General features: G+C 47.2%; 1 protein-coding gene across 10 annotated transcripts in view; it reads left to right on the top strand.

Moving 5' to 3' along the window:
* The window catches only part of LOC147605798 (uncharacterized), a 283,773-nt gene that overhangs the window by 81,814 nt on the left and 185,097 nt on the right, over nucleotides 1-16,862 (top strand). For 7 of the 10 annotated variants that reach the window (XM_086792669.1, XM_086792671.1, XM_086792665.1 and 4 more), the window contains 4 exons: nucleotides 31-267; nucleotides 13,899-14,007; nucleotides 14,111-14,284; nucleotides 14,504-14,611. In XM_086792669.1, coding sequence (XP_086648795.1) covers nucleotides 31-267; nucleotides 13,899-14,007; nucleotides 14,111-14,284; nucleotides 14,504-14,611 — 628 coding nt within the window. The remainder of the gene's footprint in view (nucleotides 1-30; nucleotides 268-13,898; nucleotides 14,008-14,110; nucleotides 14,285-14,503; nucleotides 14,612-16,862) is intronic. The other 3 variants (XM_086792672.1, XM_086792670.1, XM_086792668.1) reach the window with 2 other exon arrangements.

Raw genomic sequence — 16,862 nt, 5'->3', positions numbered from 1 at the left:
TAATTATTTGTGATGGTATGCATTTTACAGAGAAAACCCCAAAGTAGCCCCTGGCCTGTCTGATCGTTTGCTTCCAGGGATGTCAGAAGAACAACCTTGGAGAATTCATTCTTCTTGGGTGACACAACTCATGTATCTAACGCATTCATCTTCTTTATTGACTAGCTCTATGGATGGACAATTAATGATGCTGGATCTAGAAAAACAAAGGAAAAAATGGTCAGCAAAAGAGCATCGGCATGGTATTTGTGCCCTTGCTTATGGGAGGTAATCACCATGCTCTAGTATGTGTTGTGTTTGTTTCAGATCAATAATAGAATGCTGAGAGTTCTTCAGTGAAGTATGTGTTGTGTTTGTTTCAAGATAAAGATAAAGATTTGCTGAGAGTTCTTCAGTGAAGTATGTAACTTAAGGTCACCCCAATGGTTCCGGGCCTTATAGTAATGGAGGCTATCAACAGGTTTCTTAGGGTTACCCCAGGGGTTTCAGGCCTCAGAGTGCCTCTTTGCATAGAGGAAGAGTTACTGGACTCAGAGTTAGAAGATGATACTACTATGTTTTTGGAGGCCTCACAAGCATGCCTTTGTGCTTTCCACAGTGCCTTAGATATGTTTTGTTTGTCAGCACAACTGCCACCATCAATTGGCACAGATCAGCTGGATTTTGGATTAGTGACTCTCCGCAGGCAGATTGGGGTTTGGATGTGGGGTTTACTTGGAGTCAGAGAGGATGCACTGCTAGATACCTTGACTATCAGGTTGGCATCGACATCTTGCCTTTAGAACAGTTCGCTCTTGTGCTCATGAGAATTAAAAGAAAACTTCAACATTGGAGTAGCAGGAAACTTGATTTGGCCTCTAGAGCCTTGGTAGCTAACCAAGTGATGTTGGTGACTGCTTGGTTTGTCACGTCGTGCTGAGTTTTTCATAAGGGATGCATTGGCAAGCTTTGTCGGCTTATTCGGAACTTCCTTTGGTTTGGATTAGATGGCACTATAAATATGAGGGCGGGAGTAGCTTGGGATACCATATTATGCCTAAGCAAGAGGGAGGATTGAACATCATTGACCCTGAGGTGAAGTGTAAGGCTTTACTTTGTAAGATGTTTGTCAGAGCTCACAAGCATGCCTTTGTGCTTTCCGTAGTGCCTTAGATATGTTTTCTTTGTCGGCACAACTGCCACCATCAATTGGCACAGATCAGCTGGATTTTGGATTAGTGACTCTCCGCAGGCAGATTGGGGTTTGGATGTGGGGTTTACTTGGAGTCAGAGAAGATGCACTGCTAGATACCTTGACTATCAAGTTGGCATCGACATCTTGCCTTTAGAACAGTTCGCTCCTGTGCTCATGAGAATTAAAAGAAAACTTCAACATTGGAGTGGCAAGAAACTTGATTTGGCCTCTAGAGCCTTGGTAGCTAACCAAGTGATGTTGGTGACTGCTTGGTTTGTCACGTCGTGCTGAGTTTTTCACAAGGGATGCATTGGCAAGCTTTGCCGGCTTATTCGGAACTTCCTTTGGTCTGGATTAGACAGCACTATAAATACCAGGGCGGGAGTAGCTTGGGATACCATATTATGCCTAAGCAAGAGGGAGGATTGAACATCATTGACCCTAAGGTGAAGTGTAAGGCTTTACTTTGTAAGATGTTGGTCAGAGGATTTCTTCTTGGCAGTCAACCTTGGTAGGACTTTCTTGTACAGTAGATTACAAGGCGCACTACAAATAAGGGAGGTGATTGAATTTATAACCCACGTTTTATCTTTTCGAATGCGAAGCACTGACCACCTTCTTTGCCTTTGTTGTGATCTCTTTTGCCTGGGCCTTATAGTAATGGAGGCTATCAACAGGTTTCTTAGGGTTACCCCAGGGGTTTCAGGCCTCAGGTTGCCTCTTTGCATAGAGGAAGAGTTGCTATACTCAGAGTTAGAAGATGATACTACTATGTTTTTGGAGGCCTCACAAGCATGCCTTTGTGCTTTCTGTAGCGCCTTATATATGTTTTGTTTGTCAGCACAACTGCCACCATCAATTGGCACAAATCAGCTGGATTTTGGATTAGTGACTCTCCGTAGGCAGATTGGGGTTTGGATGTGGGGTTTACTTGGAGTCAGAGAGGATGCACTGCTAGATACCTTGACTATCAAGTTGGCATCGACATCTTGCCTTTAGAACAGTTCGCTCCTGTGCTCATGAGAATTAAAAGAAAACTTCAACATTGGAGTAGCAGCAAACTTGATTTGGCCTCTAGAGCCTTGGTAGCTAACCAAGTGATGTTAGTGACTGCTTGGTTTGTCACGTCGTGCTGAGTTTTTCATATAAGGGATGCATTGGCAAGCTTTGTCGGCTTATTCGGAACTTCCTTTGGTCTGGATTAGATGGCACTATAAATACCAGGGCGGGAGTAGCTTGGGATACCATATTATGCCTAAGCAAGAGGGAGGATTGAACATCATTGGCCCTGAGGTGTAGTGTAAGGCTTTACTTTGTAAGATGTTGGTCAGAGGATTTCTTCTTGGCACTCAACCCTGGTAGGACTTTCTTGTACAGTAGATTACAAGGCGCACTACAAATAAGGGAGGTGATTGAATTTATAACCCACGTTTTATCTTTTCGGATGTGAAGCACTGACCACCTTCTTTGCCTTTGTTGTGATCTCTTTTGCGCGCCTGGGATTGCATGAGGAGCTTCTTGGTTCATATTCCTCTATGGCCAGTTGAGGAGGTTCACAGGCAGCCCATTGTGTGGAATGACTTGATTTTGGATGAATATGGTAGAACTCTTTGGGTAGCCACACATCTAGTGGGCTGCCTGAGCGACTCCAGAGTGCGGTCCTCCATCGGAGTTTTGACACTCGCATTACTGGTCTTTCACCAGCCGAGCTCTCGACCGCCACAATCGCTCTGGTTGCTCCCACCCCTTCCCTATCTAGCCCCTATACCATATATCTCGACGTCTTCTTCCATTACTCTCTTTCATCTCCATCCATTACACAAAGACATTCCACTATTTCTGCACAGAGGCGCCGATTTCCTTTCCATCATCTCCTTTATGAATCTATCTGCCTCCGTTGTCGCCGATTTTGGACTCAAATGGCATCGACTCTTACACGTGGCCCTTTGCACGCTTCCTTACCTATCTTCTGTAGCACCCTCTATTCCACTTACTTTACCACCCCGCCAACCTCGCCAAGCCGCCCCGGCGCCATCCTGCATCCGACTTCAAAGGGAACTTCTTGCCTCGTCCCGTCGATGCACTACTCCTCGCGCTACCCCTGCCATTCCGCTTTCTTCTGCTATTAGCGGTGCAGGTGATCTGGTTGCCCCCCCATGCTTGCTAGTAGCAATATTCCCCCCCTCCTCGTTTCTTCATCGACAGCAGTAGGTTCCATCCATCACCCCACCTCGCCAACAACCCACAACCTCTCCACTTCTCCACCTTGATTGGGATCCAGCATGACATTCTTGAGATCCCCTCGTGACACTCCTACCATGGGGCGTCGGAATTGGCTTACCAATTTGTCGAGCAACTGTTTAGACTGTATGGTCTACCTTCTAATATTGTGAGTGATCAAGACTTTCACGGCTCATTTTTTGGCAGGAAGTTTACAAGAAATTGGAAACTACTTTGAGTATGAGTTCCTTTGATCATCCGCAGTCTAATGGTCAAACAAAGCATGTGAATCAGATTGTAGAGGATATGCTTTGTGCATATGTCTCTGTAAAACCATCGAGTTGGGAGAAATATCTTCCAATGATGGAATTTACCAACAGTTCTAAGCATATGGCTACTCTCTATAGTCCGTTCATGCTTATGTATCGGTATCAACCCGGGGGGCACCTGTTGATGTCGGTCTTAAGGACATTGAGCTTGATGCATCGAGGGATTTCTTGCGTGATATGCAGGAAATGCTGACCCAAACTCAGGATTCTATCAGGAGTGCTCAGGATAGAGCATGATTTTATGCTGATAGGGGACACTCACCTCGGTCTTTTGAGCCAGGGGCGTTGGTTTATTTGAAAGTTTCTAAAGATTCTCAGACTTTGTCGACAAGAAAGTGCTTAAAATTATCTCCTAGATATTGTGGTCCATTCCGAGTTATACGTCGGATTGGCACTGTTGCGTATGAGCTAAAACTACCTAAACATGTCAGAGTTCATCTAGTCTTTCATGTCAGTAGATTGAAAGAGAAGCTGGGAGGTGAGGCAGTTACTCCTCAAGAACTCGTTGAAGTCGAAGATTTGTCTTATGTTCCACAAAGGTACTTGAATTCAGAGAAAGAAAACTTCGTAGTTGCTTAATCCGTGAGGTTAAAATTAAGTGGAAAGACAGGGAACTTGAGGATTCGACTTGGGAGTCAGTCGAGAATGTTCAGCGCAGTTTTCCTTCTTTTCATCGCAAGAGTGTAATGTTTTGAGAGAGAGGAAGTATGTTATGTGCACATTATATGTGCATATACTAGGAGACTAACCCACCCTAGGCATGTGAGCATGGGAGCATGGGAACTTGCTCTAGTGGGGCAAGGGTTAGGTCTAACCTTGAATTGAGGTTAGGGTCTGGCAACCAAGGGTCACACATGGAAATGGAGAGTGAAGAGTCACTTGAGGGCCCTCCTATATAATAGGGGCATGGGGCACTCTCAAGGGATATTCTCTTGTGTAGAGCATTGTATCTACTCTCTTTCCATTTCATGCTAGAGCTATGTACTGCTGCCAGCTGGAATGAAGTCATATCTTTTGGTGGTATGGGACACCAAGGGAAGATATGTGGTACTTCATTGTATTTATGTGTGCACCCTTGGGCTCGGGGGTGGTCGGGTGGATGATTATATGCCTAGTTTATGCATGTTTATGCATAGTGATTAGCTAGAGAGATCTTTAGGGTTTTAACAGTGAGCATTGCCATCCCTGCAGTTACCCTACCATTACCTCTGGAGGGCCTTCCTTGCCTACACCTACTTTGGGTTCTCCACACAAGGTGACCTTCCGTGTAGATTGGGAGGAGGACACCGAGCACATTGAGCTTCCCAACTCTCCATATTCGTACAGTGCACCGGACATCTCTATGGGTGATCTTTCTTACTTGCGGTTCCCCAACCCTTTTCGAGCTCATTGCATAGCTTGGGTTTGGACAACCACTCTGATGATCTCCACATCTACTCCACCTACCTCACCGACCACATCTTTGAGTTCTCAAGTGATCGCCGTTGCCAGAGAGAGAGCACTTGTTAGGTTGAGGACACCATTTGAGGTCTTCAGACTCAGAGAATGTCAATGGGTCCACCAATTGCTCCTCTGTGAAGCTCCTCTCTAAGGACACCATGCCTTTGAAAGCATTGTGGGCCCCCAAACGCTGAATGTTCCATGAGACAATCCCCCAAATCCTGAGGCAAGGATTGAGAGGGGGCTAGGGGGAGAAGGGTTCGCTTGCAAGAAGGGAGGGGGAGGGGGGAGGGGGGGGGGGGGGGGGGGGGAGCAAGGGCTCCATGGTCGTGCCCAGCGAAGGGTCAGAGAGCTCCTCGAGAAATTGAAAGCCTAGAGAGGGATCTTGATGAGGTAAAGGTCTCTCCAATGGGGGGGAGGCAGGTTCCTCGAGGGTAGTGGGAGGCCCCATCACCGTTGGAGGGCTGCTAAGATAAATCCTCATAACGGTTCTCTGACACACAACTGTATCCTCCTATGTCGTGCCAGCATGGCACACCTGGCGGCGCCACTTTGCTCTGGAAGCCGGTCAATGTTTCCACCTCGGGGCAGTGGTTTGCCACTCTCTTGCACCAGGCCCAACCGAGGTCGGGTCCTGGTGCTCTAGTACCTGGGGGCCTGTGTCCCTCCCACCCCCCTAAGGAAGATCTGAGCTAGGGTGCTGTTATGTGCACATTATATGTCCATATAATAGGGGCATGGGGCACTCTCAAAGGGATGTTCTCTGGTGTAGAGTATTGTATCTACTCTCTTGCCATTTCATGCTAGAGCTATGTGCTGTTGGAATGAAGTCATATCTTTTGGTGGTATGGGACACCAAGGTAAGGTATGTGGTACTTCATGGTATTTATGTGTGCACCATTGGGCTCAGGGGTGGTCGGGTGGACGAGTATATGCCTGGTTTATGCATGTTTATGCATAGTGGTTAACTAGAGAGATCCATGGGATTTTAATAGGCGTGGGGGCCGGGGGGGCCGTTTTGGGGGGGAGAGGGGGACGCGTCCTCATGGACTGCCGGTGTGAGGACAAGCTCTTGCGAGGTGTTGCATCTGTTGGCAGATGAAACGTTAGCTTGGGAAGCCAGAGTACTCAACTCTACAAAATATGGTGCCCCCGAAGGCAAGGAAGCTATAGATAGTGACTCCGGAGAGGCTATGCAGATACGAAGGGATGGAATCCCAACCGTCCAAGCAAGAACTAAAGTGGCAGTGGGGCGGAATTCCATCACCCTCTCTTTAGCACCACCTATCACCAGGAGGAGAGAAAGGTATTCCTTTCTAAGACCTGGAAAGTATACTGTCACGGGAAAGCCTAAGATGCTAGCCAAGGGTCGGTTGCTAGGTCCAAACCATGTTGCCACATCGCAAAGTGGAGGAGGAGGTTTGTGATGGTGTCGCAAAAGGCCACCGTCTCACCTCTCACATTAGGTGCGTAAATATTCAAGATTCCCATTTTTTTTTTCAGAAAGGAGACTTCTATTAAGTATGATTTTTTTTTAACAAAATGGAGATTTCACACCAAGAAAGGTGGATATCTCAACCAATCAGGAGCCCTGTGCTGCCAATAGGGTTCCGAATGAGAGGACGTGAAAATGATACCGATGTCCCACTCTCTCATAAACTGGCCGCGCTTCCTCTCCGCAGCCCTCGAAGATCCCTGGATTCTGGTCCAGGTAGCCATGATGGTGTGAATAATATCACTCCAAATCCTGCAAAGACTCTGAGAAACAAGAACGGGAGTACCCTCAATAGCCTCGCGGCATCTAGCCTTCCATATATTCCAGGCTGAGATGCTAGCAATAATCTCCCAAGAACTGTCTAACCTCTGTGCCGGAGGGACAAAGTGTGGAAGTGGCAAATCCTGAAGACAACACTGCCGAGCAACTCCTTGCCTAACCATAATGGCTCCTATCAGTCCCCTCGAATCTCAGCTCGGGGCCAGACTGTGTCAACCAAATGATAGAACCAAAAGAAATGATAGCATCCCTCTTAATCCTACCAAAGAGGTGTGCAATCGCAAACCAAACTCTCTATGCTTCCCTGCGTTCCCATAAACAATGGTAAACTGACTCCAAAACTTCTGCACATCTAGAGCATCCCTCTTAATCCTACCAAAGAGGTGTGCAATCGCAGACCAAACTCTCTATGCTTCCCTGCATTCCCATAAACAATGGTAAACTGACTCCAAAACTTCTGCACATCTAGGGCATGCTGGGCAAGCACCAGTAATTGGCCTCCACTGATTGGTGGCCAGACCACCATGAAGAGAAACCCAGATAAAGGAGGAAATCTGTGGCTTCCTATAAGAATGCCACAATCTCCGCCAAAAAACCCTCTGAATGTCAGTCGAAATGCCGTAAGATTCCCAATGGGGTCTAAGAGTAGGGAAACTCTGAATGTGTCCCAAGATAAGATGTCTGGCATTCCGCACCGTATAACTGAAAAAAGGCATGCTTTTCAAGGGGTTTCAAGCATCCTTCCACACCCACTCACCGGGGTCCCAATGCAAATGTCAGATAGGGCAGCCACCATACAACCAAAGACTAACACTCTCTGTGATCATCCCTGGTGGGGAAAAAGGAAAGGGGGGGGGGGGGGGGGGGGGGGGGGGGGGGGTCATCAAAGACGTGCTTCCCTAACCTGCCAACAACTCTGACTGGATGAATCTGGGGGCCCTCAATAAGGTCCTGCATGTCATATCTCTCCAACTGCCATCCATCCTGTACAGAAAAAAGACCGGTACATCATCCTCCCTAGGCAAGGGGAGACCCATAACCTGCAGAGGAACACCTTTCCCAGAAAAAACCCCAAACCAAGAATGATGACGGTCTTCCAAGAAAGATCCAGTAATCCAGTGGTTGGGAATGGCTGCATCAATCTGTGCAATCCTCCGACTAGAGCCTCTCAAATGCTGCGTGAGATCCAATCTCTGTACCTCGGTGAGGCTCTGAAACCTCTTCCAAGCCAACACTGTGGGGCAAAGCGTCTCCCAGCTAGCCTAAAGAATATGCATAGCTGCCCCAAGAGGCCTACCATCCACATCTAAGATCAAATCATTCCACAGAATGGGCTGCCGCTTAACTTCCTCCGCTGAACACGAGGGGATGTGTACCAAAAAACTCCTCAGGCAGTCCGAGGCCCGTAGGAGGGACCTAACCAAGGGGGATGAAGGGGAGCGATGAACTGCATCCGAAAAAATAAAGCGTGAGCTGAGAGTCCAGTCACCTCCGCGAACAGGTACACACTTCATGATCTGCTGCATGAGTAGGTCCTTCCACGGCTCAGAGGCTGGAAGAAAGCCCCTAACAAACAGCTTACACAGCAAAGCCTTACATTCCACCTCAGGGTCAATGATATTCTATCCCCCTTCCTGCTTAGGCGTGATAATGGTTTTCCAAGCAACTCTAGCCCTGGTGTGTGCATTTCCATCAAGCCCTGACCAAAGAAAGTTCCGAATAACGTGACGAAGCTGTCCAATGCAGCCCTTATGAAAAATCCAGCACGAAGCGATAAACCAAGTCGTGTGGCTAGCAAAACTTGGTTAACCACCAAAGCTCTAGAGGCCAAGTCGAGCTTCCTCCTGCTCCAGTGATGAAGTTTGCTTTTAATGCTTAAGAGCACTGGAGCAAACTGTTGTGCAGGGGAGATGTCAACACCCACCTGACAACCAAGGTATCTAGCAGAGCATCCTCTCTCAATCCAAGTAAAACCAACATCTGTACCCCAATCTGCAAGAGGAGAATCACTGATCCAAAAACCAACTGACTTATGCTAATTGATAGTAGCTCCTGCTGCCAAACAAAAGGCCTCCAAGGCTGTCCGGAAAGCACATAAACAAGCATGTGAAGCCTCAAGGAACAACGCAGTATCATCTGCTAACTCAGAGTCCAATAACTCTTCCTCCGTACATAAAGGCAGCCTGAGACCCACAACACCAGGGGCAGCCTGAAGAAACCTGCTCATAGCCTCAACTACAATGAGGTACAGTAAAGGGGCGAGGGGACAGCCCTGCCTCACTGAACAGGAAATTTGAAAACGCTCACCACGCCCCCCACAGGCTAAAACAGTGCTATGAGCCTCCTTGTATAGGCAAGACACACCTCTGATCCAGTTTTGGGAAAACCCCATGTGTGCCATAGTGCCCTCCAAAAATTCCCAATCCACTCTGTCATAAGCTTTTTCAAAATCAAGCAAAAGAATGGCAAGAGGCTGCTGACTAGCCTTTGCCCACTCGACAGCTTCCCAGAAAGAAAAGATGTTATCAAATATACTCCTTCCTTGGAGGAACCCATTCTGGTTATCATGGATAGTCCTTTGGAGAATCGGCTGCAACCTTTTACTCAAGGCTTTAGCTAAGATTTTATATGCAGATCCAAGGAGGGTGATGGGCCTCCATTGCTTGATGTCAGTCTTGTCCCCATTGTTGGGGATAAGGTGAATCAGCCCCTTCGTGAGGTATGGAGGCATCATACCCGACACCCACATTTCCTGAAGGGCAACAGTGATAGCATCTCCAATATGATCCCAAAAAAGAATAAAGAAGGCGGGAGAAAGACCGTCATCCCCGGGGCATGAACCACTGGAAAGAGCATGCAGTGCGTGAAGGAATTCATCCTTCGAGAAAGGGGCATCCAGGGAAGAACACACAGCATCTGTAACGAGCCTGGGCATGCACTCCCAAACTTTCTGCCCCGTGACACATTTGTCTGAGGGGAGGGCACCTCTGCAGTCAACAAAGATCGATAAAATTCTGAAGCAATATCCCTCACCTTATCAGCCTCAATCTGAACCTCACCCTGTGAATCCTACGAGTACCTCACAGAGTCCCTGCTATGGGAAGGTCTGTGCTGAAAAAAACTCTTTGTTGCATCTGCCACCTATCTAAGTCCAAAAGGCCTCGTTCGCATGAAAGGCGAACTCAGCCCTCCCGTCCATGGCCAAGTTCAGCTCTGCTCTAACTATGGTCAAGAGGTCTGTAATCCAAGTTGCATGAGGATGCTTTTCATGTTCCCTTTGTAGAGCAACAATCCTACGCCTAATAGCTCTCTCCTTGTCCAGAGCCTCCTGCTTCTTAGACAAGGCAATGCTATGATAATGATGGCTGGTCCTCTCAAGAGCTAGCGCAATATTATGACGAGGATCAGGACTGTCACAAGATCTCCATATCTCTCTGATCTCAAGGGAAATGTTAGCATCTAGATAAAGAGATTCAGGGATACGGATACGGGGAGAGGCCGAGCGAGCCCCAGGCTCCCTGAGACAAAAAACGACGGGGCAATGATTTGGATTTGGTGGTGCCAAGCATAATAGCAATGGTCCCTCCTCTGTCCAAGGACTAATCATCCACATAAAACCTATCCAGACGTGCAAAGATGCTCTCATCCCCGCTCCTGCGGTTATGCCAAGAGAAAGATAAGGAATTTGGCCTTCTCTGGAAGTTATCCTTAGTCCAGCAATCCCTGCCAAAAAAGGAAAGCGTGAACCTCTCCCATGAGGCTCGCTCCAAAGGGTGTAAACCCCCTTCGCGTCCACCCTTCTTGTCAGAAGGTTGCTCAACCATATTAAAATCTCCTCCCACTATCCAATGATCAACCTGGGGAATGACATTTGTAACGGTGTCTCCCAAAAGGCCACCCTTTCACCTCTCACGTTAGGTGCATAGATATTCAAGATTCCCAATTTTTGACCCTCATGCATGATCAAGATCCAGTGCGCTCTAGCAGGGATGATAACACCGTGCCCAATAACATGAGGTATAATAGATGCTGCCACTAAGATACAAACACACCCTCTAGTCCCAACTGCCGAGGACCAGAAGGTGTGGCCAGAAAGCATCTTACCAGTTTTGCCACACTGAGATCTATCCAATTTGTGTTCCTGCAACAAAAGCACATCCATAGACCCTCCTGTAACAGCAGGGTGAAGCTGGTCCTTCAGAAGGTGCTTCCTACCACGGGTGGGAAGCCATCCAAGCCCTGAACATTCCATGAGACGATTCTCATGGAAGAGAAGAGGGTTTGACCCCCGATCTAAGAAGACGATGGGCAGCGTGAGGACGCCTCTCATAATGCTGGAGGACGGGAAAATCCACAGGGCAAAGTCCACTGACATGCCCTTGTCCGAGGCCCTGCATCGTGCCTGCATATGTACGCCTGTTCACCCTGCGGGGCATCAAGGGCAATGGCATCATGCTGAAAATCGTGCAATACATGATCTCCACTGTGCTGAACATCCTGCATATTGCCCCCTCCAAGTAGAGAGGACTCCACAAAGTCATCTTGATCTGAAATATCATGTCTTTGCAAAGATGCATCAGCTGACACATCCCTCTGACCAGAAACATCATCTATCTGTACATGATCCGAGGAAGCCTTCCCATCAATCGCACCAGGGGGGCGGGCGTGAGAGACAGCACGCCACACCTGGCGGACTGAAGGACGGGAAGGAACCAAGGGAGGTGGCGCTTGAGAGGCACGCTTACGAGGCCTCCTGCGACCTCGAGCCCGAGGACAATCTCGAGCAAAGTAACCCTGTTCGTGTGACAAACCCGGCACTGATCGGGTTTACCTGCGATCTCCATACGTTGCTTCAAAGAGCCACAAAGGGCCTGGAAGCAAAACATAGTCCTCAAAGAGCTCAATGTCACGGGCAAGAACCATGACCCTAGGGACAGCATCCGCTGAGGCAGTGACCACCTGGGCAGAAGATGTCAGCAAGCCGCGAAGGGGGGGCACTTGAAGAACAAGCCCAAAGGCAGACCTGATAGCCTCTAACATAGGCCAATATGCGCGCGGAAGACCTGGAAATCTGAGAGTAATCGGGAAACGGTTCCGGTCTTCCTCAACAGGGTCAAAGTAGCTGGAGTAGGGAAGAAAGAATATCTTCCTCGAGCCCAATGGCAAAGGGCTTCCCTTCAAAACCTCTGAGGCTGCATCCTTAGAATCAAAATCCACTTGGAAGAAATCTCTTCCAAGCAACCTGCTATCTCAAAAGTGTAGAGCGAGGTCGGAGGGCAGAGCCGCCAGGACCCAATCCCGAGCCTGGAGACAAGACGGGTGAGATCCAAAGATTCTGGCAATGAGGGTTGTTTTGGAGAAAAGAAGAAAAAGGCCAGCCGGATGAGGAGCAATCCGAACCAAGGGGAAGAGGAAGGCGGTGAGGCGGAGGAAAGGAAAGGAGGATGGAAAAGGGAACAGCAAAAAAGAAAAGGGAAGCAAGGGGAAGAGGCTGGACACAAAGGCGAAGAGGGGCGGGGGAGGGGCAGCACAACAGCGCTGCGCTGAGGAAAGAGGCGGAGGAAGGATGGGAGGTGATTAGGGGAGGGGAGGCGAAACGATCAACAGGAGGGCTAGGGCGGGCAAAGGCAAGGAGGGTAGGCGGAGGAGGAAAGGGGTCGAAGCAGGAAGAAAAGCAAATGGGCGCAGCGAAGGAGGAAGGAAACGAGGAAGAAGGAGGGGGCAGCGACGAAGGAAGGAAACGAAGGCAGAGAGGATTAGAGGCGGAAGGGAACGATTCAGGCAGCGATGTTGGAGGGACAGGCGCAGCGATGGAGGAAGGAAGCGATTCAGGGTTCAGGGAGCTGGCGGTCATGCCATAGCCGTTGCTTGTCAGATGCCCAATTTTTGACCCTCATGCATGACCATAATCTACTGAAAAACTCATTGCTCACCAGCAAGCACCACAACCTTGGGAACCGCGTTTGCTGAGGCAGTGACCACCGAAGTGGCAGAGGTTGTCATACATAGGGGGCACCTGTAGGACCAGCCAAAAAGACGATTCAATGGCCACCAACATCGGCCAATATGCCTGTGGAAGTCCTGGGAATCTGAGTGTAAGAGGAAAGCGGTGCCGGTCTTCTTCAACAGGGCCGAAATAGCTGGTGTATGGTAGGAAAAACATCTTTCTCGGGCCGAATGGGCTGCCCTTCAGCACCTCCGAGGCTGCTTCCTCAGCATCGACATCCACTTGGAAGAAGCCTCTACCAAGCAACCTCACAGCTTTGAAGTGGAGTGCGAAGTCAAAGGGCAACGCTGCAAGTACCCAATCACGGGCCTGGAGATGGGATGGATGTGACCCGAAGGTTTTGGCAATGAGGTTTGTTTTGGCATCTTTTTCAATCTGTGCAAAGAAAGTCGGGAGCTTGGCCTCTGTAAAATTAATTGTTCACCTGCCTGGGGGGCTGAGGATTGATTAGCCATGATGCTAATCTGAGCGAGAAAGGCCGAATCGAACACTACGAAGAACTTTCCGATGCTGAGGCTAAACGGGAAAGGGAGGGGAAAGGCCCAATACCAGGGCCAGGCAGCAGGTCAAGTTAGGACAGCAAGAAGAAGAGGCGGGCAGGGGGAATGGCAGGCAATGAAGGGAGGGATGCAGGCAAGAAGCAGAAGAGGGCAGGCAACAGATGTGAAAAGTGAACAGCAGAGGAAGAGGAGAAGGTGTACAGCAGAGGGGCTGCAGGCGGGCAGAAGAGGGCACACAGAAGGGGCCAAAGGGTAGCCTCAACAGGCAGGAAGATCGTACTGTTACATTTTATGGTAGCCTGTGGCCAGGATTGCAATTCCAACGTTTAAATTTTCAAATGAGTTACTTTGATCTATGATTTTAACTCATATGTAATCTCTTTTGTACTCAAATCACACATGTTCGATGTTTTTTCGTATTTTTGTTTATTGATGAACATGATTTGCATTCCAGAGCATTGAATTTCATAGCAACTTGTGGCTTGGAGAGGCATATTAACATTTGGAACCCCTTCACGGCCAAAATAATGAGTACTTTGACCGGGCATCAAGCACCTGTAGTGGTTTGTACCTTTAATACTCTTAAGTAATTTTCATTTGATTTTAGACTTTGCGAGATGATTTCTATTCCCATACTAACGAGTCCAACTGTCTTTTTATAAGCAGGATGCTGTTGTAAACGATAAAGACAATCAGATTATTAGCGTGTCATCCGATAGTGTGATTAAGGTCTGGGACATGAGAAACAACAGATGCATGCAAACCATTTATGAGAAATCAAATCAAAAGTCTCTAGACCCTCCGATTATATGCAGGCTTCTATATGACCAGAGTAAAAGGGTATTCAGCAGATCATCTTTATCGGATTAAAAATAGTTCTTTTTCTTTAACCTGGATGCATATCAAATTAAAATCTTTAATCCTACCACAGATCCACAAGTAATGTCAAAGCATTTTTGAGCTTTATCTGAAGGACTTATGGTGTTACTTTTCTCGTATAGTGTTTTGAAACAATACGACTGATTCCTAAAAGTCTTTTTTGAAAACTAATATTTTTAGACTCTCCTAGCGGGAGGATCTTCTCTCGATGCATGGAAGCAAAAGGGATCAAGTGAGTCAAAAGTCAAAAGGATCTGCTGTGTGCTATATAACCCCATTTTTCACCAGGTTTTTCCATGAAACTTTAACAGTGGGTTTGACATCATCACAATACTTGCATCTGCTAACACTCCACATTTTCTAGTTTTTCTATTCAAAGATAAAAATGCTTCTATCAGTAGAAAAAGGCAACTGCAGAAAAGCAGATTTTAGCCCCCATAGAAAGGAAATAAAGTGTATGAGAAGAAGAAGGTGCTCCCTACACGGTTGAGAGAGACTACATTGGGGTTTGGGGGAGGGGGAACCACACAGGGGGGCTATAGTCTCTGTTGCTCCTGATGCAAAACAGTCCTATCCTCCCAATAGCCGTGGCTCCAGCTGGTGTAAATTTGGTCTGTCCAAATGAATCTGATGGATTCCACCAGATGGGTTGTTTTTCCCTTTATGGTTTCACTGCACTGCACATGCCAAATGTGCATGTGACAATGCTGCCTGACCTCCCACCTATGGTTGTGGAGGTCAAAAGAGTCCACAGTGGTGCATGGATCTGGGCTGTTGTGATGGCTAAAATTATATGCCAGCCGCAATGAGAACTCCATGCCATACACGTTTGTGTACTGCCGTTGCCCAGACAATTGTGTCCCAGGTTAATGAATGGGGTCTCATGGTGGTCTAGATCCGCTACCAGACCTGCTGGGTCTTTGAGCAATCACAAGAGTAATGTCGCTTCTCTCCCACCGTAACCAACACGGGCAGCAGTCTGCCAGGCATCATGCAATTGCAAGCCAAGTGCCCCTTTCTGCAACACTCCTATTGGCACTGAGATACTAGAAGGAGACCTTACAAGGGCTGGAGCTGCTACACATTGGATTCCTTTAGTTAGAGAGGATGGAATCTCACATGCCCTGGGCTGTCTAGTAGCTCAGGGTATTTTAGATGAAGCCATTCTCATCAATCAAAATCTTGCGTCCTGGGTGGGAAAAGTAGGCAAAGAGAGGAGAGCCGTATGGACGCCTGTAAAACCTTCAAAAAGTCGGCCGGTTTTTTCATACCATACCCGTATAGCAGCGTCAGATTTGTGTGGAGTCTCGTACAGAAGCTCATAATAAGTGTATACACTAAAGATAATGATAATGGTGGTCCATTTGCTTAAAAAGGGTTATAAACTGCTTTTTCCATGCGTTAAATCTGCACGCTGTCGTGAAGTGTGCGGTACAGCCAGGAAAGTACGAGACTTCTAGCTGTGAGAGTGAATGTCAAATCTAACAAGGAAACTCACACACAAAATTTCCCAAGGAGTATTGAACATCACTATTTCCAATAACAAATACATGTGTCGATTCACCTCAATACATCCTTGAATTCATCCTGATGATCGCACAAAATTGCATACCAAGTGTTTGATCCTTTACTCACTGACTTCTTTCTCGAAATCCTTTGAACCATTCACATGTAGGCATAACAAAGCCTTCAAATTTTTCCAATATACATGTGACCAGTTACATCCTTTACATCCAGTGCCATCAAAACCATTATATCAAGATGCTCTTTATCACCTGAAAACCTGTCTTAATATTCTAACATCTCACAAGCACAAGACGATATATGGCATATCTATAACATGTTCTCATGGTTTTAAGAAATTTCAAGGCTTGCACTCTGGTTCCATTAGGGTAGAAACAATTCAGATTTCCAGTGCCTTAATATCACAACTCCTCGCATCCAGACATTCTTGATTTACAAAACCTCTAAGGTTTGAAAGGTCTTACGATTTTTTTTTCAAATCGTGGATAGGAAGTCAAATAAATAAATAAAAGAAAAACACGACTTATCTGAAAACATTATTGCGAATCACTCCTGGATTTTTACTATTTCCCGCTCAATCCCTTTGCTGCAGACGGCGCTCAGCAGAATTCACGTTCTTGAAGAAGCATGTCATTAGGTAGTATTCTTTTTGTTCTTCAATTCTAACCCTTACATGCCATAGACTGTTTCCATCATCCTCAAGTTAAATCTTCTGGTTGATTGCGCTTCTGGTTCTTTTTGCAGACGTTCCCCTTCCACTCTGGTCTTTTTTCTTTTCAACTCTGGTTCTTTTCTTTTTTTCCCGCAAGAGATGCGGCGTCCCATCGCCTTTTGCAGCTTAGAATTCGGCCTTCGCATTTCCAAAAGGCTGCGCATACTTTTCTTTTATATCCAGAAAATTCCAATTAAAAGGAAATCATTCGCTATTCCACGTATGCTGCCCCTTTAATGTAATATTCCTAACCTTAGCATTAAGGTAAGGTTCTCAATGCTAAGTAGTTCATCTAATTTAATT

The sequence above is a fragment of the Cibotium barometz genome, chromosome 58 (genome assembly GCF_041138505.1).
Source record: "Cibotium barometz isolate CiBa-2024 chromosome 58, ASM4113850v1, whole genome shotgun sequence".
Classification (NCBI taxonomy): Eukaryota; Viridiplantae; Streptophyta; class Polypodiopsida; order Cyatheales; family Cibotiaceae; genus Cibotium; species Cibotium barometz.
Note: the sequence above shows the minus strand (reverse complement) of the source record. Positions and strands in the feature narration are given on the sequence as shown.